At 42.6% G+C, this 27,500-nt stretch overlaps 1 protein-coding gene across 1 annotated transcript in view; it reads right to left on the bottom strand.

Annotated features, from left to right (window-relative positions):
• The window catches only part of LOC110510780 (1-phosphatidylinositol 4,5-bisphosphate phosphodiesterase beta-3), a 157,983-nt gene that overhangs the window by 77,014 nt on the left and 53,469 nt on the right, over positions 1–27,500 (bottom strand). Inside the window, exon 3 of the mRNA XM_036987197.2 lies at positions 2,436–2,504. Coding sequence (XP_036843092.2) covers positions 2,436–2,504 — 69 coding nt within the window. The remainder of the gene's footprint in view (positions 1–2,435; positions 2,505–27,500) is intronic.

Genomic DNA, 27,500 nt, shown 5'->3' with positions numbered 1-27,500 from the left:
ATAACCTCTAGTCTTAATATTACCTCCTGACTGTAGGTTATAACCTCTAGTCTTAATATTACCTCCTGACTGTAGGTTATAACCTCTAGTCTTAATATTACCTCCTGACTGTAGGTTATAACCTCTAGTCTTAATATTACCTCCTGACTGTAGGTTATAACCTCTAGTCTTAATATTACCTTCTGTAGGTTATAACCTCTAGTCTTAATATTACCTCCTGACTGTAGGTTATAACCTCTAGTCTTAATATTACCTCCTGACTGTAGGTTATAACCTCTAGTCTTAATATTACCTCCTGTAGGTTATAACCTCTAGTCTTAATATTACCTCCTGACTGTAGGTTATAACCTCTAGTCTTAATATTACCTTCTGTAGGTTATAACCTCTAGTCTTAATATTACCTCCTGACTGTAGGTTATAACCTCTAGTCTTAATATTACCTCCTGACTGTAGGTTATAACCTCTAGTCTTAATATTACCTTCTGTAGGTTATAACCTCTAGTCTTAATATTACCTCCTGACTGTAGGTTATAACCTCTAGTCTTAATATTACCTCCTGACTGTAGGTTATAACCTCTAGTCTTAATATTACCTCCTGTAGGTTATAACCTCTAGTCTTAATATTACCTCCTGACTGTAGGTTATAACCTCTAGTCTTAATATTACCTTCTGTAGGTTATAACCTCTAGTCTTAATATTACCTCCTGACTGTAGGTTATAACCTCCAGTCTTAATATTACCTCCTGCAGATGAAAGATAATCAAGATTACTGACTTATTGGGCAAATACACAAAACCTTTTTGAAAACAACAATGAGAAAAATAAAACGTTATTGAGTAAATGTATTTTATAAGATTTCTTGTCATTTTTTGATGAAGAGATGAACATGTAATAAAGTGCAGGTTATTTATTTTATTTTATTAAAATGTACCCAGTTGAAGGTTGTGTCATTAGGTTCGGGGTAAAGGGGTCGCCAGAAACTACGGCGGAAAAACAAAAAATGGAGTCCCTGATGAAAAAGTTAGAATGACCACTGGGTTAACATTATCCTACATCTGTGGTTGAAGACGACCTCCTCTGCCCACTGCTTGCTCAACCACTTCCTGTTCCTGTTCCTACTGCTTACATCATGTACTGTTGAAATGTGTGAGTGTGTGTGTCCATCTGTCTGACAGTTGATCAGCTCTGTCACCTTTGGACCCTCAGACAAGGAGAGGAGACACACACACACACACTTCAACAGTACATGATGTAAGCAGTGGAACAGGAACAGGAAGTGGTTGAGCAAGCAGTGGGCAGAAGAGGTCGTCTTCAATATACATATACATATGTACACATACACATATAAATACATACACACATATATATATATATATATATACACACACACACATAGTATATATTAATACATACAGTGCCTTGCGAAAGTATTCCGCCCCCTTGAACTTTGCGACCTTTTGCCACATTTCAGGCTTCAAACATAAAGATATAAAACTGTATTTTTTTGTAAAGAATCAACAACAAGTGGGACACAATCTTGAAGTGGAACGACATTTATTGGATATTTCAAACTTTTTTAACAAATCAAAAACTGAAAAATTGGGTCTCTCGATGTGCAAAACTGATAGAGACATACCCCAAGCGACTTACAGCTGTAATCGCAGCAAAAGGTGGCGCTACAAAGTATTAACTTAAGGGGGCTGAATAATTTTGCACGCCCCATTTTTCAGTTTTTGATTTGTTAAAAAAAGTTTGAAATATCCAATAAATGTCGTTCCACTTCATGATTGTGTCCCACTTGTTGTTGATTCTTCACAAAAAAATACAGTTTTATATCTTTATGTTTGAAGCCTGAAATGTGGCAAAAGGTCGCAAAGTTCAAGGGGGCCGAATACTTTCGCAAGGCACTGTATGTATGTATGTATGTATGTATGTATGTATGTATGTGTGTGTGTGTGTGTGTGTGTGTGTGTGTGTGTGTGTGTGTGTGTGTGTGTGTGTGTGTGTGTGTGTGTGTGTGTGTGTGTGTGTGTGTGTGTGTGTGTGTGTGTATGTATGTATGTATGTATGTATGTATGTATGTATGTATATATGTATGTATGTATGTATGTATATATAATATATATATATACATACATACACACATAGTATATATTAATACATATATATATACCTACACATATATTATAGGTTGTGTGTCACATTTACAGAAGGTTGTGTGAAGGTTGTGCCACATTTACAGAAGGTTGTGTGAAGTCGTGTCACAGTAGACATGCAGAGGTTGGGCCACCAACCAAAACAGAAACAATCGATTGAATGCTTCCCATGACTCTCTCTCCGCTGTGATTGGACTGTCGTTGAGGCCATCATTCATAAAGTGTTACACTGTAGCAAAAATACACATGAATAAACAGAAATACACACACATTACCCACCTTTGGTAGTTTGGCAAACTTCCCAGTTCTGGTGTCTCTGATCTGGCTGATATCCAGAATCTCCACCTCCTGAAAGAGAGAGATGTGGAGTGAGAGAGAGGGAGAGAGACGTAGAGAGGGGAGAGAGAGACATGGAGGGAGAGAGACGTAGAGAGGGGAGAGAGAGACATGGAGTGAGAGAGAGACATGGAGTGAGAGAGACATGGAGTGAGAGAGAGACATGGAGTGAGAGAGACGTAGAGAGGGGAGAGAGAGACATGGAGTGAGAGAGAGGGAGAGAGACGTAGAGAGGGGAGAGAGACATGGAGGGAGAGAGAGACATGGAGTGAGAGAGAGGGAGAGAGGGGAGAGAGAGACATGGAGTGAGAGAGACGTAGAGAGGGGAGAGAGAGACATGGAGTGAGAGAGAAGGAGAGAGAGACATGGAGTGAGAGAGAGGGAGAGAGAGACATGGAGTGAGAGACGTAGATAGTTGTTTCACATACTTCATGTTCTGTTAATCTTTGAAATGGAAACAGGTGTTAATGGATTTCAATACAAAAGGAAGGGATACTAGACAGACAGAGACAGACAGAGACAGACAGACAGACAGAGAGTGGAACCAAACAGGACAGAGGGAAAAAAAGTGACAGAACAAGAAAAGTGAAAATAGAGCAGAAGCTTTTATTGCTTTTTACTCCAGAGCTTAAAAGCTTTCTTTCATTTTTCTGATCCCTCTCTCTCAGAAGAGACGGAGGGAGAGAAGGATGAGACGGAGGGAGAGAAGGATGAGACGGAGGGAGAGAAGGAAAGAGGGAGAGGAGGAAGGAGAGAGGGAGGGAGAGAGAGAGGAATGGAGGGAGAGAAGGAAGGAGAGAGGGAGGGAGCGAGAGAGGAATGGAGGGAGAGAAGGAAGGAGAGAGGGAGGGAGCAACAGAGGAATGGAGGGCAATGTGCTTGTACAGGGGACCATAAACAGAGCGAGGCCACACTGTAAATATTTGCGCTGTTAAGCTGAAGGACAGGATCTCTCCCTCTCCTTTTAGTCATTGTCTTTTGATCTGACAATCCCCACCATTTCTCTCCATTTCCCCCTCTGTCATCTTAAGGGTTATTAAAAAGTTTGTCAAATCACATCCCTCAACATTCTCTCCCTACCTCCAGATATCTCTCCTTCCTCCTCTCTCTCCTTCCTTCCTTCCTCGTCTCACTCTCTCCCTCCCTCCCTCCACTCTCCCATTCCCTCCTCTCTTCTCCGTCATTAAAGGTTATAGGTCAAGACTAGCAGATCAATGGTCTAGGCGCTCGTCCCTGATTGGCCCGTGGGGAATGTTACTTCCTGGAGGGAATGCTTTTGGGTCGTTGATATACTCTCCCAGAGGCCTTGGTTTCATTACAACATCGCCATGACGACTCCCTCTAGACCACAGCAATCAGGCTCGCTAGCTAACCAATCACCAAGAGTCTGTCTCACATGTGTAGTGTGTCTGTAGTGTAGTATGTATGTGTCTGTAGTGTAGTGTGTCTGTAGTGTAGTGTGTCTGTAGTGTAGTGTGTCTGTAGTGTAGTGTCTGTAGTATAGTGTGTCTGTAGTATAGTGTGTCTGTAGTATAGTGTGTCTGTAGTGTAGTGTGTCTGTAGTGTAGTGTGTCTGTAGTGTAGTGTGTCTGTAGTGTAGTGTGTCTGTAGTGTAGTGTCTGTAGTATAGTGTGTCTGTAGTGTAGTGTGCCTGTGGCTGTGTTGTAGTGTAGTGTGTTTGTCTGTGTTGTAGTGTAGTGTGTGTGTCTGTGTTGTAGTGTAGTAGTGTCTGTATTGTAGTGCAGTGTGTGTGTCTGTTGTAGTGTAGTGTAGTATGTGTGTCTGTGTTGTAGTGTACTGTGTGTGTCTGTTGTATTGTAGAGTGTCTGTGTGGTATTGTAGTGTAGTAGTGTAGTGTAGTGTAGTGTCTGTGTAGTAGTGTAGTGTAGTAGTGTAGTGTCTGTGATGTAGTGTAGTGTAGTAGTGTAGTGTCTGTGTAGTAGTGTAGTGTCTGTGTTGTAGTGTAGTGTGTGTGTCTGTGTTGTAGTGTAGTAGTGTCTGTATTGTAGTGCAGTGTGTGTGTCTGTTGTAGTGTAGTGTAGTATGTGTGTCTGTGTTGTAGTGTACTGTGTGTGTCTGTTGTATTGTAGAGTGTCTGTGTGGTATTGTAGTGTAGTAGTGTAGTGTAGTGTAGTGTCTGTGTAGTAGTGTAGTGTAGTAGTGTAGTGTCTGTGATGTAGTGTAGTGTATTAGTGTAGTGTCTGTGTAGTAGTGTAGTGTGTGTTGTAGTGTAGTGTAGTGTCTGTGATGTAGTGTAGTGTAGTAGTGTAGTGTAGTGTCTGTAGTAGTGTAGTGTCTGTGATGTAGTGTAGTGTAGTAGTGTAGTGAAGTGTAGTGTAGTTTCTGTGGTGTAGTGTAGTAGTGTAGTGTAGTAGTGTAGTGCAGTAGTGTAGTGTAGTAGTGTAGTGTAGTGTAGTAGTGTAGTGTAGTAGTGTAGTGTAGTGTAGTGTAGTGTAGTAGTGTAGTGTAGTGTAGTGTAGTGTAGTGTAGTGTAGTAGTGTAGTGTAGTGTAGTAGTGTAGTAGTGTAGTGTAGTGTAGTGTAGTAGTGTAGTGTAGTGTAGTGTAGTGTAGTGTAGTGTAGTGTAGTGTAGTGTCTGTGTTGTAGTGTAGTGAAGTGTCTGTGTTGTAGTGTAGTAGTGTAGTGAAGTGTCTGTGTTGTAGTGTAGTGGTGTAGTGTCTGTGTTGTAGTGTAGTGCAGTAGTGCCTGTGTTGTAGTGTAGTGCAGTAGTGTAGTGTGGTGTAGTAGTTTAGTGCCTGTGTAGTAGTGTAGTGTAGTAGTGTCTGTGTTGTAGTGTAGTGTCTGTGTTGTAGTGTAGTGTAGTGTCTGTGTTGTAGTGTAGTGTAGTGCAGTGTCTGTGTAGTAGTGTAGTGTCTGTGTTGTAGTGTTGTGTAGTGCCTGTGTTGTAGTGTAGTGCAGTAGTGTAGTGTGGTGTAGTAGTTTAGTGTCTGTGTAGTAGTGTAGTGTAGTAGTGTCTGTGTTGTGTAGTAGTGTAGTGTCTGTGTTGTAGTGTAGTGTCTGTGTTGTAGTGTAGTGTCTGTGTTGTAGTGTAGTGTAGTGTAGTGCAGTGTCTGTGTTGTAGTGTCTGTGTTGTAGTGTAGTGTAGTGTCTGTGTAGTGTAGTGTCTGTGTAGTAGTGTAGTGTCTGTGTAGTGTAGTGTAGTGTATTAGTGTAGTGTATTAGTGTAGTGTAGTAGTGTAGTGTAGTAGTGTCTGTGTAGTAGTGTAGTGTAGTGTTGTAGTGTCTGTGTAGTGTAGTGTCTGTGTAGTGTAGTGTAGTAGTGTAGTGTATTAGAAAGACAACTAATCACAGCTCTAACCGGCCAGGTGAAGACCAAGGCCCTCGTATCAACACAAACACAGTGGAGCTGACACATCCTCCACATGTCCGGACTTGTGAAACATCCTCCAGCTGAGTAACGGAGAGAGAGAGAGAGCCGAGAGAGAGAGAGAGAGAGAGAGAGCCGAGAGAGAGATAGAGCCAGAGAGAGCCGAGAGATAGAGCCGAGAGAGAGAGCCAAGAGAGCAGAGAGAGAGAGAGAGAGCCGAGAGAGAGAGAGAGCCGAGAGAGAGAGCCGAGAGAGAGAGAGAGAGCAGAGAGAGCGAGAGAGCCGAGAGAGAGAGCCGAGAGAGCCGAGAGAGAGAGAGCCGAGAGAGAGAGAGCCGAGAGAGAGAGAGCCGAGAGAGAGAGAGCCGAGAGAGAGAGAGAGCCGAGAGAGCGAGAGCCGAGAGAGCGAGAGCCGAGAGAGCGAGAGAGCCGAGAGAGAGAGCGCCGAGAGAGAGATAGCCGAGAGAGAGCCGAGAGAGAGCGAGAGCGAGCCGAGAGAGAGAGCGAGCCGAGAGAGAGAGCGAGCCGAGAGAGAGATAGAGCCGAGAGAGAGATAGAGCCGAGAGAGAGATAGAGCCGAGAGAGAGATAGAGCCGAGAGAGAGATAGAGCCGAGAGAGAGATAGAGCCGAGAGAGAGATAGAGCCGAGAGAGAGAGCGCCGAGAGAGAGAGCGCCGATAGAGAGATAGCCGAGAGAGAGCCGAGAGAGAGAGAGAGCCGAGAGAGAGCCGAGAGAGAGAGAGAGCCGAGAGAGAGAGAGAGCCGAGAGAGAGACAGACAGAGACCTGACACCCTCAGCACACAGGGGGACAAACACCTGGCTGGAGGTGACAGCATTCCCTCCCACATATGCCCCCCTAGGCACAACTATGACAACATAACCAACAAAAACGGGTCACAACTCCTGCAGCTCTGTCGCACGCTGGGTGTGTACATAGTCAACGGTAGGCTTCGAGGGGACTCCTATGGTAGGTACACCTATAGCTCATCTCTTGGAAGTAATACTGTAGACTACTTTATCACTGACCTCAACCCAGAGTCTCTCAGAGCGTTCAGTCAGCCCACTGACACCCCTATCAGACCACAGCAAAATTACAGTCTACTTAAACAGAGCAATACTCAATCATGAGGCATCAAAGCCAAAGGAACTGAGTAACATTAAGAAATGCTACAGATGGAAGGAATGCAGTTTGGAAACCTACCAACAAACAATTAGGCAACAACAAATTCAATCCCTTCTAGACAACTTCCTGGACAAAACGTTCCACTGTAACAGTGAAGGTGTAAACTTGGCAGTAGAAAATCTTAACAGTATATTTGACCTCTCAGCTTCCCTATCAAATCTAAAAATCTCAAATAGAAAACCGAAGAAAATTAACAATAATGACAAATGGTTTGATGAAGAATGCAAAAACCTAAGAAAGAAATTGAGAAACCTGTCCAACCAAAAACATAGAGACCCGGAAAACCTGAGTCTACGCCTTCACTATGGTGAATCACTAAAACAATACAGAAATACACTACGGAAAAAGAAGGAACAGCATGTCAGAAATCAGCTCAATGTAATTGAAGAATCCATAGACTCTAACCACTTCTGGGAAAATTGGAAAACACTAAATAAACAACAACACGAAGAATTATCTATTCAAAATGGAGATGTGTGGATAAACCACTTCTCTAATCTTTTTGGCTCTATAACAAAGAATAAAGAGCAAAAACATATACATGATCAAATACAGATCTTAGAATCAACTATTAAAGATTACCAGAACCCACTGGATTCTCCAATTACATTGAATGAGTTACAGGACAAAATAAAAACCCTCCAACCCAAAAAGGCCTGTGGTGTTGATGGTATCCTCAATGAAATGATCAAATATACAGACAACAAATTCCAATTGGCTATACTAAAACTCTTTAACATCATACTTAGCTCTGGCATCTTCCCCAATATTTGGAACCAAGGACTAATCACCCCAATCCACAAAAACGGAGACAAATTTGACCCCAATAATTACCGTGGAATATGCGTCAACAGCAACCTTGGGAAAATCCTCTGCATTATCATTAACAGCAGACTCGTACATTTCCTCAATGAAAACAATGTACTGAGCAAATGTCTAATTGGCTTTTTACCAAATTACCGTATGACAGACCATGTATTCACCCTGCACACCCTAATTGACAACCAAACAAACCAAAACAAAGGCAAAGTCTTCTCATGCTTTGTTGATTTCAAAAAAGCCTTCGACTCAATTTGGCATGAGGGTCTGCTATACAAACTGATGGAAAGTGGTGTTGGGGGTAAAACATACGACATTATAAAATCCATGTACACAAACAACAAGTGTGCGGTTAAAATTGGCAAAAAACACACACATTTCTTCACATAGGGTCGTGGGGTTAGACAGGGATGCAGCTTAAGCCCCACCCGCTTCAACATATATATCAACGAATTGGCGCGGGCACTAGAAAAGTCTGCAGCACCCGGCCTCCCCCTGCTAGAATCCGAAGTCAAATGTCTGCTGTTTGCTGATGATCTGGTGCTTCTGTCACCAACCAAGGAGGGCCTACAGCAGCACCTAGATCTTATGCACAAATTCTGTCAGACCTGGGCCCTGACAATAAATCTCAGTAAGACCAAAATAATGGTGTTCCAAAAAAGGTCCAGTCACCAGGACGACAAATACAAATTCCATCTAGACACTGTTGCCCTAGAGCACACAAAAAACTATACATACCTTGGCCTAAACATCAGCGCCACAGGTAACTTCCACAAAGCTGTGAACAATCTGAGAGACAAGACAAGAAGGGCATTCTATGCCATCAAAAGGAACATAAATGTCAACATACCAATTAGGATTTGGCTAAAAATACTTGAATCAGTCATAGAGCCCATTGCCCTTTATGGTTGTGAGGTCTGGGGTCCGCTCACCAACCAAGACTTCACAAAATGGGACAAACACCAAATTGAGACTCTGCATGCAGAATTCTGCAAAAATATCCTCCGTGTACAACGTAGAACACCAAATAATGCATGCAGAGCAGAATAAGGCCGATTCCCGCTAATTATCAAAATCCAGAAAAGAGCCGTTAAATTCTACAACCACCAAAAAGGAAGTGATTCACAAACCTTCCACAACAAAGACATCACCTACAGAGAGATGAACCTGGAGAAGTCCCTTAAGCAAGCTGGTCCTGGGGCTCTGTTCACAAACACAAACACACCCTACAGAGCCCCAGGACAACAGCACAATTAGACCCAACCAAATCATGAGAAAACAAAAAGATAATTACTTGTCACGTTGGAAAGAATTAACAAAAAAACAGAGCAAACTAGAATGCTATTTGGCCCTAAACAGAGAGTACACAGCGGCAGAATACCTGACCACTGTGACTGACCCATAATTAAGGAAAGCTTTGACTATGTACAGACTCAGTGAGCATAGCCTTGCCATTGAGAAAGCCTGTCTTCTCTTGAGAGCCATGTCTGCCTACGGCGGCCTATGTGCTCACTGCCCACAAAATGAGGTGGAAACTGAGCTGCACTTCCTAACCTCCTGCCCAATGTATGACCATATTAGAGAGACATATTTCCCTCAGATTACACAGATCCACAAAGAAAATCGAAAACAAATCCAATTTTGATAAACTCCCATATCTACTGGGTGAAATTCCACAGTGTGCCATCACAGCAGCAAGATGTGTGACCTGTTGCCACGAGAAAAGGGCAACCAGTGAAGAACAAACACCATTGTAAATACAACCCATATTTATGCTTATTTATTTTATCTTGTGTCCTTTAACCATTTGTACATTGTTAAAACACTGTACATATATATAATATGACATTTGTAATGTCTTTACTGTTTTGAAACCTCTGTATGTGTAATGTTTACTGTTAATTTTTGTTGTTTTTCACTTTATATATTCACTTTGTATGTTGTCAACTCACTTTCTTTGGCAATGTTAACACATGTTTCCCATGCCAATAAAGCCCTTGAATTGAATTGAATTGAATTGAGAGCACACCGAGAGAGAGAGAGAGAGAGCGAGAGAGCACACAGAGAGAGAGAGAGCACACCCCGAGAGAGAGAGAGCATAAACCGAGAGAGTGAAAGAGCACACACCGAGAGAGAGAGAGAGAGCACACCGAGAGAGAGCACACCGAGAGAGCACACCGAGAGAGCACACCGAGAGAGAGAGCACACACCGAGAGAGAGAGAGAGCACACACCGAGAGAGAGCACACACCGAGAGAGAGAGAGAGCACACACCGAGAGAGAGAGAGAGCACACACCGAGAGAGAGAGCGATCCAAGAGAGAGAGCGATCCAAGAGAGAGAGAGCGATCCAAGAGAGAGAGCGATCCAAGAGAGAGAGAGAGATCACACCGAGAGAGAGAGAGCGATCCAAGAGAGAGAGCGATCCAAGAGAGAGAGAGATCGACTTCTGAAGTTCCTGTGGAATTAGGGTTATGGTCCTTTGGCTGAAACATTCTCATTCTCTTCAATAGAAGAGTCCTACTAGCCTGGTTGGCGCCTCCCTTGTAACTAAACCAGTGAATGATTGAATAGATTTGTATTTGTACAAACGTAAATCAGTAAGAAGTGTTTGTTTGCATGATAGACCGATAAGACATTGAGCATCCTAGATAAAATGGTAGAACCGCATCAGAAATGACTGGGTGAGCGGCAGGGCTGAACGAGGCACTTACAGGAAGCACTTCAACTACGGCAACCCACACAGGACATTTTCTGATGCGAGAATCACTAGTATATAGTAAAAACAAAAAATGTGCTTCAATATCTTTATATTGTTAGTAATATTGTGAATGGGGATTATGGGGTGGGGATTAAGAATCTATAGCCTACTTTATAAATCACAGTGATCATTATTAACAGCAGCATCTTTCTGTAGGTTGAAAATAAGAGTTTCAGCAAATCAATCAAATGTATTTATAAAAACGCCCCGTTTACAATCAGCGGATGTCACAAAGTGCTTGTACAGAAACCCAAAACAGCAAGCAATACAGACCCCAAAACAGCAAGCAATACAGATGTAGAAACAGCAATACAGACGTAGAAACAGCAAGCAATACAGATGTAGAAACAGCAATACAGATGTAGAAACAGCAATACAGACGTAGAAACAGCAATACAGACGTAGAAACAGCAATACAGACGTAGAAACAGCAATACAGACGTAGAAACAGCAAGCAATACAGATGTAGAAACAGCAATACAGATGTAGAAACAGCAATACAGATGTAGAAACAGCAATACAGATGTAGAAACAGCAAGCAATACAGATGTAGAAACAGCAATACAGATGTAGAAACAGCAATACAGACGTAGAAACAGCAATACAGATGTAGAAACAGCAATACAGACGTAGAAACAGCAATACAGACGTAGAAACAGCAATACAGACGTAGAAACAGCAAGCAATACAGATGTAGAAACAGCAATACAGATGTAGAAACAGCAATACAGATGTAGAAACAGCAATACAGATGTAGAAACAGCAAGCAATACAGATGTAGAAACAGCAAGCAATACAGATGTAGAAACAGCAATACAGACGTAGAAACAGCAATACAGACGTAGAAACAGCAATACAGACGTAGAAACAGCAAGCAATACAGATGTAGAAACAGCAATACAGATGTAGAAACAGCAATACAGATGTAGAAACAGCAATACAGATGTAGAAACAGCAAGCAATACAGATGTAGAAACAGCAAGCAATACAGATGTAGAAACAGCAATACAGACGTAGAAACAGCAATACAGATGTAGAAACAGCAATACAGATGTAGAAACAGCAAGCAATACAGATGTAGAAACAGCAATACAGATGTAGAAACAGCAATACAGATGTAGAAACAGCAAGCAATACAGATGTAGAAACAGCAATACAGACGTAGAAACAGCAAGCAATACAGATGTAGAAACAGCAATACAGATGTAGAAACAGCAATACAGACGTAGAAACAGCAAGCAATACAGATGTAGAAACAGCAATACAGATGTAGAAACAGCAATACAGATGTAGAAACAGCAATACAGACGTAGAAACAGCAATACAGACGTAGAAACAGCAATACGGATGTAGAAACAGCAAGCAATACAGATGTAGAAACAGCAATACAGATGTAGAAACAGCAATACAGATGTAGAAACAGCAAGCAATACAGATGTAGAAACAGCAAGCAATACAGATGTAGAAACAGCAATACAGATGTAGAAACAGCAATACAGATGTAGAAACAGCAAGCAATACAGACGTAGAAACAGCAAGCAATACAGATGTAGAAACAGCAATACAGACGTAGAAACAGCAATACAGATGTAGAAACAGCAATACAGATGTAGAAACAGCAAGCAATACAGATGTAGAAACAGCAATACAGATGTAGAAACAGCAATACAGATGTAGAAACAGCAAGCAATACAGATGTAGAAACAGCAAGCAATACAGATGTAGAAACAGCAATACAGACGTAGAAACAGCAATACAGACGTAGAAACAGCAATACAGATGTAGAAACAGCAAGCAATACAGATGTAGAAACAGCAATACAGATGTAGAAACAGCAATACAGATGTAGAAACAGCAAGCAATACAGATGTAGAAACAGCAATACAGACGTAGAAACAGCAATACAGACGTAGAAACAGCAATACAGATGTAGAAACAGCAAGCAATACAGATGTAGAAACAGCAATACAGATGTAGAAACAGCAATACAGATGTAGAAACAGCAATACAGACGTAGAAACAGCAATACAGATGTAGAAACAGCAATACAGACGTAGAAACAGCAATACAGATGTAGAAACAGCAATACAGATGTAGAAACAGCAATACAGATGTAGAAACAGCAATACAGATGTAGAAACAGCAATACAGACGTAGAAACCGCAATACAGATGTAGAAACAGCAATACAGATGTAGAAACAGCAAGCCAGATGTAGAAACAGCAAGCAATACAGACGTAGAAACAGCAAGCAATACAGACGTAGAAACAGCAATACAGATGTAGAAACAGCAAGCAATACAGACGTAGAAACAGCAAGCAATACAGACGTAGAAACAGCAATACAGACGTAGAAACAGCAATACAGATGTAGAAACAGCAATACAGACGTAGAAACAGCAATACAGATGTAGAAACAGCAATACAGACGTAGAAACAGCAAGCAATACAGACGTAGAAACAGCAAGCAATACAGATGTAGAAACAGCAAGCAATACAGACGTAGAAACAGCAATACAGATGTAGAAACAGCAATACAGATGTAGAAACAGCAAGCAATACAGATGTAGAAACAGCAAGCAATACAGATGTAGAAACAGCAAGCAATACAGATGTAGAAACAGCAAGCAATACAGATGTAGAAACAGCAATACAGATGTAGAAACAGCAAGCAATAGAGATGTAGAAACAGCAAGCAATACAGACGTAGAAACAGCAATACAGATGTAGAAACAGCAAGCAATACAGATGTAGAAACAGCAAGCAATACAGATGTAGAAACAGGAAGCAATACAGATGTAGAAACAGCAATACAGATGTAGAAACAGCAATACAGACGTAGAAACAGCAATACAGATGTAGAAACAGCAAGCAATACAGATGTAGAAACAGCAATACAGATGTAGAAACAGCAAGCAATACAGATGTAGAAACAGCAATACAGATGTAGAAACAGCAATACAGACGTAGAAACAGCAAGTAATACAGATGTAGAAACAGCAATACAGACGTAGAAACAGCAATACAGACGTAGAAACAGCAAGCAATACAGATGTAGAAACAGCAATACAGACGTAGAAACAGCAATACAGACGTAGAAACAGCAATACAGACGTAGAAACAGCAATACAGATGTAGAAACAGCAATACAGACGTAGAAACAGCAATACAGACGTAGAAACAGCAATACAGACGTAGAAACAGCAATACAGATGTAGAAACAGCAAGCAATACAGACGTAGAAACAGCAATACAGACGTAGAAACAGCAATACAGACGTAGAAACAGCAATACAGACGTAGAAACAGCAAGCAATACAGATGTAGAAACAGCAATACAGACGTAGAAACAGCAATACAGACGTAGAAACAGCAATACAGACGTAGAAACAGCAATACAGACGTAGAAACAGCAATACAGATGTAGAAACAGCAATACAGATGTAGAAACAGCAATACAGATGTAGAAACAGCAATACAGACGTAGAAACAGCAATACAGACGTAGAAACAGCAATACAGACGTAGAAACAGCAATACGGATGTAGAAACAGCAATACAGACGTAGAAACAGCAATACGGATGTAGAAACAGCAATACAGATGTAGAAACAGCAATACAGATGTAGAAACAGCAATACAGATGTAGAAACAGCCATACAGATGTAGAAACAGCAAGCAATACAGATGTAGAAACAGCAAGCAATACAGATGTAGAAACAGCAAGCAATACAGATGTAGAAACAGCAAGCAATACAGATGTAGAAACAGCAAGCAATACAGATGTAGAAACAGCAAGCAATACAGATGTAGAAACAGCAAGCAATACAGATGTAGAAACAGCAAGCAATACAGATGTAGACACAGCAATACAGATGTAGAAACAGCAATACAGATGTAGAAACAGCAATACAGATGTAGAAACAGCAATACAGATGTAGAAACAGCAATACAGATGTAGAAACAGCAATACAGATGTAGAAACAGCAATACAGACGTAGAAACAGCAATACCGACGTAGAAACAGCAATACAGATGTAGAAACAGCAATACAGATGTAGAAACAGCAATACAGATGTAGAAACAGCAATACAGATGTAGAAACAGCAATACAGACGTAGAAACAGCAATACAGATGTAGAAACAGCAATACAGATGTAGAAACAGCAATACAGATGTAGAAACAGCAATACAGATGTAGAAACAGCAATACAGACGTAGAAACAGCAATACAGACGTAGAAACAGCAATACAGACGTAGAAACAGCAATACAGACGTAGAAACAGCAATACAGATGTAGAAACAGCAATACAGATGTAGAAACAGCAATACAGACGTAGAAACAGCAATACAGATGTAGAAACAGCAATACAGATGTAGAAACAGCAATACAGATGTAGAAACAGCAATACAGATGTAGAAACAGCAATACAGATGTAGAAACAGCAAGCAATACAGATGTAGAAACAGCAATACAGATGTAGAAACAGCAATACAGATGTAGAAACAGCAATACAGATGTAGAAACAGCAATACAGATGTAGAAACAGCAATACAGATGTAGAAACAGCAATACAGACGTAGAAACAGTAATACAGATGTAGAAACAGCAAGCAATACAGACGTAGAAACAGCAATACAGATGTAGAAACAGCAAGCAATACAGACGTAGAAACAGCAAGCAATACAGACGTAGAAACAGCAATACAGACGTAGAAACAGCAATACAGATGTAGAAACAGCAATACAGACGTAGAAACAGCAATACAGATGTAGAAACAGCAATACAGACGTAGAAACAGCAAGCAATACAGACGTAGAAACAGCAAGCAATACAGATGTAGAAACAGCAAGCAATACAGACGTAGAAACAGCAATACAGATGTAGAAACAGCAATACAGATGTAGAAACAGCAAGCAATACAGATGTAGAAACAGCAAGCAATACAGATGTAGAAACAGCAAGCAATACAGATGTAGAAACAGCAAGCAATACAGATGTAGAAACAGCAATACAGATGTAGAAACAGCAAGCAATAGAGATGTAGAAACAGCAAGCAATACAGACGTAGAAACAGCAATACAGATGTAGAAACAGCAAGCAATACAGATGTAGAAACAGCAAGCAATACAGATGTAGAAACAGGAAGCAATACAGATGTAGAAACAGCAATACAGATGTAGAAACAGCAATACAGACGTAGAAACAGCAATACAGATGTAGAAACAGCAAGCAATACAGATGTAGAAACAGCAATACAGATGTAGAAACAGCAAGCAATACAGATGTAGAAACAGCAATACAGATGTAGAAACAGCAATACAGACGTAGAAACAGCAAGTAATACAGATGTAGAAACAGCAATACAGACGTAGAAACAGCAATACAGACGTAGAAACAGCAAGCAATACAGATGTAGAAACAGCAATACAGACGTAGAAACAGCAATACAGACGTAGAAACAGCAATACAGACGTAGAAACAGCAATACAGATGTAGAAACAGCAATACAGACGTAGAAACAGCAATACAGACGTAGAAACAGCAATACAGACGTAGAAACAGCAATACAGATGTAGAAACAGCAAGCAATACAGACGTAGAAACAGCAATACAGACGTAGAAACAGCAATACAGACGTAGAAACAGCAATACAGACGTAGAAACAGCAAGCAATACAGATGTAGAAACAGCAATACAGACGTAGAAACAGCAATACAGACGTAGAAACAGCAATACAGACGTAGAAACAGCAATACAGACGTAGAAACAGCAATACAGATGTAGAAACAGCAATACAGATGTAGAAACAGCAATACAGATGTAGAAACAGCAATACAGACGTAGAAACAGCAATACAGACGTAGAAACAGCAATACAGACGTAGAAACAGCAATACGGATGTAGAAACAGCAATACAGACGTAGAAACAGCAATACGGATGTAGAAACAGCAATACAGATGTAGAAACAGCAATACAGATGTAGAAACAGCAATACAGATGTAGAAACAGCCATACAGATGTAGAAACAGCAAGCAATACAGATGTAGAAACAGCAAGCAATACAGATGTAGAAACAGCAAGCAATACAGATGTAGAAACAGCAAGCAATACAGATGTAGAAACAGCAAGCAATACAGATGTAGAAACAGCAAGCAATACAGATGTAGAAACAGCAAGCAATACAGATGTAGACACAGCAATACAGATGTAGAAACAGCAATACAGATGTAGAAACAGCAATACAGATGTAGAAACAGCAATACAGATGTAGAAACAGCAATACAGATGTAGAAACAGCAATACAGATGTAGAAACAGCAATACAGACGTAGAAACAGCAATACCGACGTAGAAACAGCAATACAGATGTAGAAACAGCAATACAGATGTAGAAACAGCAATACAGATGTAGAAACAGCAATACAGATGTAGAAACAGCAATACAGACGTAGAAACAGCAATACAGATGTAGAAACAGCAATACAGATGTAGAAACAGCAATACAGATGTAGAAACAGCAATACAGATGTAGAAACAGCAATACAGACGTAGAAACAGCAATACAGACGTAGAAACAGCAATACAGACGTAGAAACAGCAATACAGACGTAGAAACAGCAATACAGACGTAGAAACAGCAATACAGATGTAGAAACAGCAATACAGACGTAGAAACAGCAATACAGATGTAGAAACAGCAATACAGATGTAGAAACAGCAATACAGATGTAGAAACAGCAATACAGATGTAGAAACAGCAATACAGATGTAGAAACAGCAAGCAATACAGATGTAGAAACAGCAATACAGATGTAGAAACAGCAATACAGATGTAGAAACAGCAATACAGATGTAGAAACAGCAATACAGATGTAGAAACAGCAATACAGATGTAGAAACAGCAATACAGACGTAGAAACAGTAATACAGATGTAGAAACAGCAAGCAATACAGATGTAGAAACAGCAATACAGATGTAGAAACAGCAATACAGATGTAGAAACAGCAATACAGATGTAGAAACAGCAATACAGACGTAGAAACAGCAAGCAATACAGATGTAGAAACAGCAATACAGACGTAGAAACAGCAATACAGATGTAGAAACAGCAATACAGATGTAGAAACAGCAATACAGATGTAGAAACACTGAGCTTGGAGGTGAATGTATTAAACCAAATTGCCTTGATTGATAAGTGTTTTGTTGTTGTGCGCTATCCCCAAACAATAGCATGGTATTTTGTCCCGCTGTAGTAGCTACTGTCAATCAGACACTGCAGTTGAATAATCTAAGCTTTCTGACCATGTAAGACACGTCGATGTTCCAGAAAGTTGGCTGTTGTTTACAACGCCATTCTAGTCAAATATCGCATACTGAGCAACAACTGTCCAGATTTCGGGAAAATGATCCAGTGGAGGCTAACTAGCATCAGAAGCCCAAGTAGGTGTCCGAGGCGATAACCCCCAGTGCGGCCTGTACATTTTAACACCCCCACCCCTCTCACTATTTTTTCTCTCCACTTCCCTTGCTTTAAGACGGAGAGACGATGAAGAATTCAGTACCTGCGAGAGGGTGTTGTGGTTGACAACGGAAAAGCTCAGAGAACCAGGCCCTTCCATTTCAGTCTTAAATTCACATGAACAAGACTTGTCTAGTTAAATAAAGTTTACATTTTTTTTATTTTTTTAAGTAATACAAATATGTATGAACACGTACAAGGTTGCTGTAGTTCGATAGGTCATTCATCCTCCCCAGGGTCTCAGGTTGGAAAAACTCAGCCCACTGTGAGTGTTTTACAATGTTATGGTTGGAAAACTGTCCCATAGACATCTACATGTCCTTCACTACTTACAGGTGCTCAGCTATCCAGAATCACAGTAATATATTTCTGAGGCTGAACAACAGAGAGGGGATGAAAGACGCCTTCACAGAGTCGACGCCTTCACAGAGTCGATGCCTTCACAGAGTCTTACGAACCTTCACACGACACCTTCACAGAGTCTACACCTTCACACGACACCTTCACAGAGTCTACACCTTCACACGACACCTTCACAGAGTCGACACCTTCACAGAGTCGACACCTTCACAGAGTCGACACCTTCACAGAGTCTACACCTTCACAGAGTCTACACCTTCAGAGTCTACACCTTCAGAGTCTACACCTTCAGAGTCTACACCTTCACAGAGTCTACACCTTCACAGAGTCTACACCTTCACAGAGTCTACACCTTCAGAGTCTACACCTTCAGAGTCTACACCTTCAGAGTCTACACCTTCACAGAGTCTACACCTTCACAGAGTCTACACCTTCACAGAGTCTACACCTTCACAGAGTCTACACCTTCAGAGTCTACACCTTCAGAGTCTACACCTTCAGAGTCTACACCTTCAGAGTCTACACCTTCAGAGTCTACACCTTCAGAGTCTACACCTTCAGAGTCTACACCTTCACTCTTCAGTCTTTCCATGTTTGCCTCGTGTATTATTTCATCCTGTCAAATAAAGTTGAGGTTGCACACGGCTCTGTGTGTTTTAAATCTGTAGATTTAAAATGTTGCATTAGACAGACACGTATCCAGAATCACAATAATACATTAGACAGACACGTTGACTTGGTTTGGTTGGTCATACTTGCTGTAGTCTGATCTCTTTGGGCTAAGATCTGTTAATGTTTAGGGTACTTTGTGTACGTTTAGGGTACTTTGTGTATGTTTAGGGTACGTTGTGTATGTTTAGGGTACGCTGTGTATGTTTAGGGTACGCTGTATATGTTTAGGGTACGCTGTGTATGTTTAGGGTACGCTGTGTATGTTTAGGGTACTTCATGTATTGCCAAAGGTAGGGGGCAGGGAGAAAAACTTGCCAAAAGTGAACAAGGGTAGTGCAGTAGAAGCTGGCTAGCTAGAATGCATGGGTAGTACAGTAGAAGCTGGCTAGAATGCATGGGTAGTACAGTAGAAGCTGGTTAGAATGCATGGGTAGTACAGTAGAAGCTGGCTAGAATGCATGGGTAGTACAGTAGAAGCTGGCTAGAATGCATGGGTAGTACAGTAGAAGCTGGTTAGAATGCATGGGTAGTACAGTAGAAGCTGGTTAGAATGCATGGGTAGTACAGTAGAAGCTGGCTAGAATGCATGGGTAGTACAGTAGAAGCTGGTTAGAATGCATGGGTAGTACAGTAGAAGCTGGTTAGAATGCATGGGTAGTACAGTAGAAGCTGGTTAGAATGCATGGGTAGTACAGTAGAAGCTGGCTAGAATGCATGGGTAGTACAGTAGAAGCTGGTTAGAATGCATGGGTAGTACAGTAGAAGCTGGTTAGAATGCATGGGTAGTACAGTAGAAGCTGGCTAGAATGCATGGGTAGTACAGTAGAAGCTGGCTAGAATGCATGGGTAGTACAGTAGAAGCTGGTTAGAATGCATGGGTAGTACAGTAGAAGCTGGTTAGAATGCATGGGTAGTACAGTAGAAGCTGGCTAGAATGCATGGGTAGTACAGTAGAAGCTGGCTAGAATGCATGGGTAGTACAGTAGAAGCTGGCTAGAATGCATGGGTAGTACAGTAGAAGCTGGCTAGCTAGAATGCATGGGTAGTACAGTAGAAGCTGGCTAGCTAGAATGCATGGGTAGTACAGTAGAAGCTGGCTAGCTAGAATGCATGGGTAGTACAGTAGAAGCTGGTTAGCTAGCATGCATGGGCAGTACAGTAGAAGCTGGCTATCTAGAATGCATGGGTAGTACAGTAGAAGCTGGTTATCTAGAATGCATGGGTAGTACAGTAGAAGCTGGCTAGCTAGAATGCATGGGTAGTACAGTAGAAGCTGGCTAGCTAGAATGCATGGTTAGTGCAGTAGAAGCTGGCTAGAATGCATGGGTAGTACAGTATAAGCTGGCTAGAATGCATGGGTTGTACAATAGAAGCTGGCTAGAATGCATGGGTAGTACAATAGAAGCTGGCTAGAATGCATGGGTAGTACAATAGAAGCTGGCTACAATGCATGGATAGTACAGTAGAAGCTGGCTAGCTAGAATGCATGGATAGTACAGTAGAAGCTGGCTACAATGCATGGATAGTACAGTAGAAGCTGGCTAGAATGCATGGATAGTACAGTAGAAGCTGGCTACAATGCATGGGTAGTACAATAGAAGCTAGCTAGAATGCATGGGTAGTACAATAGAAGCTGGCTAGAATGCATGGATAGTACAGTAGAAGCTGGCTAGCTAGAATGCATGGATAGTACAGTAGAAGCTGGCTACAATGCATGGATAGTACAGTAGAAGCTGGCTAGAATGCATGGATAGTACAGTAGAAGCTGGCTAGAATGCATGGATAGTACAGTAGAAGCTGGCTAGCTAGAATGCATAGGTGATTCACATCATTGCCCTAATATGTAAACAGAGGACATGCAAGAAGGCAAATGAATAACTTCAGTGGGGTAAGGAAATATTTAACTAAAACATGCATTTGATTAGCTAGCCAACTTCAAGTTTATAACAAGCAAGCTCGAGTTATTAGCTGGCTGGCTTTCTATGAGCTAAACAATGCTAGCCCATCGTTAGCTATGCTAGCAAGCTAACATTAGTTGCTACTTGCAAGTCACAAGATTGTGACGTTTAACAGTTTGTCTAATGTCACTTCTTTTAGTGTAGATGGGTTGTTATAACATTTTCAAAGTGTGTGTGTGATGATTTATGCGCCCTATTCGTGACGTTAGTGGCAAACGATGTGCGAACTCCAAAGGTTTGTGCTAGCTCGCAGGCTAGCTACTGTGTGTGCTTGAGTATCCCTGAAAGTCTGTCTGGAACCGGAAGGGCAGGGACAGTTCTATGCAAAACAATATATCATGATTCGTTAAATTTGAACCATGTATATTCAACCGAAGTAGGGTGTTGCCTTGAAGTCTATGGGCCCCTTCCTTATGGTCGCCTCATGCCGACACATCAAAGAAGACATTTCAGAATCTCAAGTCAAGGATGTAGAGAGGCTGGTGTCAACAAGACTAGTGTCTTACCCAACCAACGTGATTCTCTCTAACAGACGAGTCCTACCTACCTCACCAACGTGATTCTCTCTAACAGACGAGTCCTACCTACCCCACCAACGTGATTCTCTCTAACAGAAGAGTCCCACCCCACCAACGTGATTCTCTCTAACAGAAGAGTCCCACCCCACCAACGTGATTCTCTCTAACAGACGAGTCCTACCCCACCAACGTGATTCTCTAACAGAAGAGTCCCACCCCACCAACGTGATTCTCTCTAACAGACGAGTCCTACCCCACCAACGTGATTCTCTCTAACAGACAAGTCCTACCTACCCCACCAACGTGATTCTCTCTAACAGAAGAGTCCTACCCCACCAACGTGATTCTCTCTAACAGACAAGTCCTACCTACCCCACCAACGTGATTCTCTCTAACAGAAGAGTCCTACCTACCCCACCAACGTGATTCTCTCTAACAGAAGAGTCCTACCTACCCCACCAACGTGATTCTCTCTAACAGAAGAGTCCCACCCCACCAACGTGATTCTCTCTAACAGAAGAGTCCTACCTACCCCACCAACGTGATTCTCTCTAACAGAAGAGTCCCACCCCACCAACGTGATTCTCTCTATCAGAAGAGTCCTACCCCACCAACGTGATTCTCTAACAGAAGAGTCCTACCTACCCAACCAACGTGATTCTCTCTAACAGACGAGTCCTACCTACCCCACCAACGTGATTCTCTCTAACAGAAGAGTCCCACACCACCAACGTGATTCTCTCTAACAGAAGAGTCCTACCCCACCAACGTGATTCTCTCTAACAGAAGAGTCCCACCCCACCAACGTGATTCTCTCTAACAGACGAGTCCTACCCCACCAACGTGATTCTCTCTAACAGACGAGTCCTACCTACCCCACCAACGTGATTCTCTCTAACAGACGAGTCCCACCCCACCAACGTGATTCTCTCTAACAGACGAGTCCTACCCCACCAACGTGATTCTCTAACAGAAGAGTCCCACCCCACCAACGTGATTCTCTCTAACAGACGAGTCCTACCTACCCCACCAACGTGATTCTCTCTAACAGAAGAGTCCTACCCCACCAACGTGATTCTCTCTAACAGAAGAGTCCCACCCCACCAACGTGATTCTCTCTAACAGACGAGTCCTACCTACCCCACCAACGTGATTCTCTCTAACAGACGAGTCCTACCCCACCAACGTGATTCTCTCTAACAGAAGAGTCCTACCTACCCCACCAACGTGATTCTCTCTAACAGAAGAGTCCCACCCCACCAACGTGATTCTCTCTAACAGACGAGTCCTACCCCACCAACGTGATTCTCTAACAGAAGAGTCCCACCCCACCAACGTGATTCTCTCTAACAGACGAGTCCTACCCCACCAACGTGATTCTCTCTAACAGAAGAGTCCTACCTACCCCACCAACGTGATTCTCTCTAACAGACGAGTCCTACCTACCCCACCAACGTGATTCTCTCTAACAGACGAGTCCTACCCCACCAACGTGATTCTCTCTAACAGACGAGTCCTACCCCACCAACGTGATTCTCTAACAGAAGAGTCCTACCTACCCCACCAACGTGATTCTCTCTAACAGACAAGTCCTACCTACCCAACCAACGTGATTCTCCCTAACAGAAGAGTCCCACCCCACCAACGTGATTCTCTCTAACAGACAAGTCCTACCTACCCCACCAACGTGATTCTCTCTAACAGACGAGTCCTACCCCACCAACGTGATTCTCTCTAACAGAAGAGTCCCACCCCACCAACGTGATTCTCTAACAGAAGAGTCCTACCCCACCAACGTGATTCTCTCTAACAGAAGAGTCCTACCTACCCCACCAACGTGATTCTCTCTAACAGACGAGTCCCACCCCACCAACGTGATTCTCTAACAGAAGAGTCCTACCTACCCCACCAACGTGATTCTCTAACAGAAGAGTCCTACCTACCCCACCAACGTGATTCTCTCTAACAGAAGAGTCCTACCTACCCTACCAACGTGATTCTCTCTAACAGAAGAGTCCTACCCCACCAACGTGATTCTCTCTAACAGAAGAGTCCCACCCCACCAACGTGATTCTCTCTAACAGACGAGTCCTACCCCACCAACGTGATTCTCTCTAACAGACGAGTCCTACCTACCCCACCAACGTGATTCTCTCTAACAGACGAGTCCCACCCCACCAACGTGATTCTCTCTAACAGACGAGTCCTACCCCACCAACGTGATTCTCTAACAGAAGAGTCCCACCCCACCAACGTGATTCTCTCTAACAGACGAGTCCTACCTACCCCACCAACGTGATTCTCTCTAACAGAAGAGTCCCACCCCACCAACGTGATTCTCTCTAACAGAAGAGTCCCACCCCACCAACGTGATTCTCTCTAACAGAAGAGTCCCACCCCACCAACGTGATTCTCTAACAGAAGAGTCCTACCTACCCCACCAACGTGATTCTCTCTAACAGAAGAGTCCTACCCCACCAACGTGATTCTCTCTAACAGAAGAGTCCTACCTACCCCACCAACGTGATTCTCTAACAGAAGAGTCCCACCCCACCAACGTGATTCGCTCTAACAGACGAGTCCTACCTACCCCACCAACGTGATTCTCTCTAACAGAAGAGTCCTACCCCACCAACGTGATTCTCTAACAGAAGAGTCCCACCCCACCAACGTGATTCTCTCTAACAGAAGAGTCCTACCTACCCCACCAACGTGATTCTCTCTAACAGACGAGTCCTACCTACCCCACCAACGTGATTCTCTCTAACAGACGAGTCCTACCCCACCAACGTGATTCTCTCTAACAGACGAGTCCTACCCCACCAACGTGATTCTCTAACAGAAGAGTCCTACCTACCCCACCAACGTGATTCTCTCGAACAGACAAGTCCTACCTACCCAACCAACGTGATTCTCTCTAACAGAAGAGTCCCACCCCACCAACGTGATTCTCTCTAACAGACGAGTCCTACCCCACCAACGTGATTCTCTCTAACAGACGAGTCCTACCTACCCCACCAACGTGATTCTCTCTAACAGACGAGTCCCACCCCACCAACGTGATTCTCTCTAACAGACGAGTCCTACCCCACCAACGTGATTCTCTAACAGAAGAGTCCCACCCCACCAACGTGATTCTCTCTAACAGACGAGTCCTACCTACCCCACCAACGTGATTCTCTCTAACAGAAGAGTCCCACCCCACCAACGTGATTCTCTCTAACAGAAGAGTCCCACCCCACCAACGTGATTCTCTCTAACAGAAGAGTCCCACCCCACCAACGTGATTCTCTAACAGAAGAGTCCTACCTACCCCACCAACGTGATTCTCTCTAACAGAAGAGTCCTACCCCACCAACGTGATTCTCTAACAGAAGAGTCCCACCCCACCAACGTGATTCTCTAACAGAAGAGTCCTACCTACCCCACCAACGTGATTCTCTCTAACAGACGAGTCCTACCCCACCAACGTGATTCTCTCTAACAGAAGAGTCCTACCTACCCCACCAACGTGATTCTCTAACAGAAGAGTCCCACCCCACCAACGTGATTCTCTCTAACAGACGAGTCCTACCTACCCCACCAACGTGATTCTCTCTAACAGAAGAGTCCTACCCCACCAACGTGATTCTCTAACAGAAGAGTCCCACCCCACCAACGTGATTCTCTCTAACAGAAGAGTCCTACCTACCCCACCAACGTGATTCTCTCTAACAGACGAGTCCTACCTACCCCACCAACGTGATTCTCTCTAACAGACGAGTCCTACCCCACCAACGTGATTCTCTCTAACAGAAGAGTCCCACCCCACCAACGTGATAATAAAGACTGTGTTTTTAAGGTCAAGCACGTCCTCCTGTTACCTGGGTCTGTTCCATTTCAAATCACAGATTGTAAAAAAAGAAAAGTCCAGAAAGTTCAACCCTTGTCTGCTCTCTCCTCCCTTCTCCGCCCTCGTTCCTTCCCCCTTCTAATAAAACAAAGATCAGGAGTAATAAAAACAGTGAAGGGACCACACCTTTCCTCTCACACCGGGGGGGGGTGTGTGTGTGTGTGTGTGTTCCTCTGGTAACCAGGTCTCTCCGTCAGAGATAAATATAGTCCAATCAGTGGAGCTACTAAATGTCACAACACATGACTAGGGAAACTGATAGGGTAAGTTACTGCTGCCCACCTCTCCAGCGGTAGACGCAAACAATTTACCTTTAACACACACACACACACTAACCTGCCTGGCTGTTCTAAATGGCACCCTATTCCCTGTTCAAAGTAATATATTAACAGTGTTTTAGACAAGGCTGATCTAGGGACAGTTTTGATGCTTTCCTGCTACAGTAACGCATGGATGAAGTTAGTACTAAACTGATCCCAGATCTGAGTCTACAACTGACATCTGGATAGTTGCCAGCCACTGACTGGGTGATGGAGGGGAGGGAGGGAGAGTGGTTCTCCCTCCCTGTTTTCCTCCCTCTTTCATTTACACTACAAATCTCCTATTTCCCTCGCTCTCCTGGTCTCCCTCAGTGACATTCTCAGATCTGGAGACAGAGAGACAGAGGGAGGGAGGGAGGGAGGGAGGGAGGGAGGGAGGGAGGGAGGGAGGGAGGGAGGGAGGGAGGGAGGGAGGAGGGAGGGAGGGAGGGAGTGAGCGAGGGAGGGAGGGAGGTAGAGGGAGAGGGAGAGGGAGAGGGAGAGAGAGAGAGTTAGATGTCTATAAGCTCTGAGAAAGGAAGAAATGAAGACGGGACAGAAAGAGGGAAAGAAGAGAGATGGCGACAGAGCTAATGTGACCAAGCATGCCCTCTTCTCTTTTAATTTCAAAATCCCTCTCTTTCTCTCCCTCTCAATGTGGTTCAGTGTCATGCTGTACCAAGCCAACACAGTACTGCTTTGTTGACCTCTCTCTTTCAGCCTGTCACTTCCTCCCTCCCTCCGTCCGTCGTTCCCCTCTTCTTTCTCCATGCGTTCCTTCCAATCTAACTGGTTTAGGGCTGGAATTTCACTTGTTTGCCAGGAGACGGACACACACACACACACACACACACACACACACACACACACACACACACACACACACACACACACACTAGATAAAGAGAAGCATGCAGTTTCATTTCGCTACAGCGTTCAGACAGCAGTTCACAGACAAAAGTTTGGGGAAGCGTTAAATAGGTCTGTTTCCCTGATCTGCTTGATGCAACAGTTTCACTGTACGGAGGAAGAGAACGCTGTCTGTATATATATATATATATATATATATGAGTAAGAACACAGAGAGAGAACGCTGTCTGTATATATATATATATATATATATGAGTAAGAACACAGAGAGAGAACGCTGTCTATATATATATATATATATATATGAGTAAGAACACAGAGAGAGAACGCTGTCTGTATATATATATATATATATATGAGTAAGAACACAGAGAGAGAACGCTGTCTGTATATATATATATATATATATGAGTAAGAACACAGAGAGAGAACGCTGTCTGTATATATATATATATATATATATGAGTAAGAACACAGAGAGAGAACGCTGTCTGTATATATATATATATATATATATGAGTAAGAACACAGAGAGAGAACGCTGTCTGTATATATATATATATATATATGAGTAAGAACACAGAGAGAGAACGCTGTCTGTATATATATATATATATATGAGTAAGAACACAGAGAGAGAACGCTGTCTATATATATATATATATATATATATATGAGTAAGAACACAGAGAGAGAACGCTGTCTATATATATATATATATATATGAGTAAGAACACAGAGAGAGAACGCTGTCTGTATATATATATATATATATATGAGTAAGAACACAGAGAGAGAACGCTGTCTGTATATATATATATATGAGTAAG

Source organism: Oncorhynchus mykiss, chromosome 9 (assembly GCF_057628025.1).
Source record: "Oncorhynchus mykiss isolate SJ-2025 chromosome 9, ASM5762802v1, whole genome shotgun sequence".
In the NCBI taxonomy this organism is placed as follows: domain Eukaryota; kingdom Metazoa; phylum Chordata; class Actinopteri; order Salmoniformes; family Salmonidae; genus Oncorhynchus; species Oncorhynchus mykiss.
Note: the sequence above shows the minus strand (reverse complement) of the source record. Positions and strands in the feature narration are given on the sequence as shown.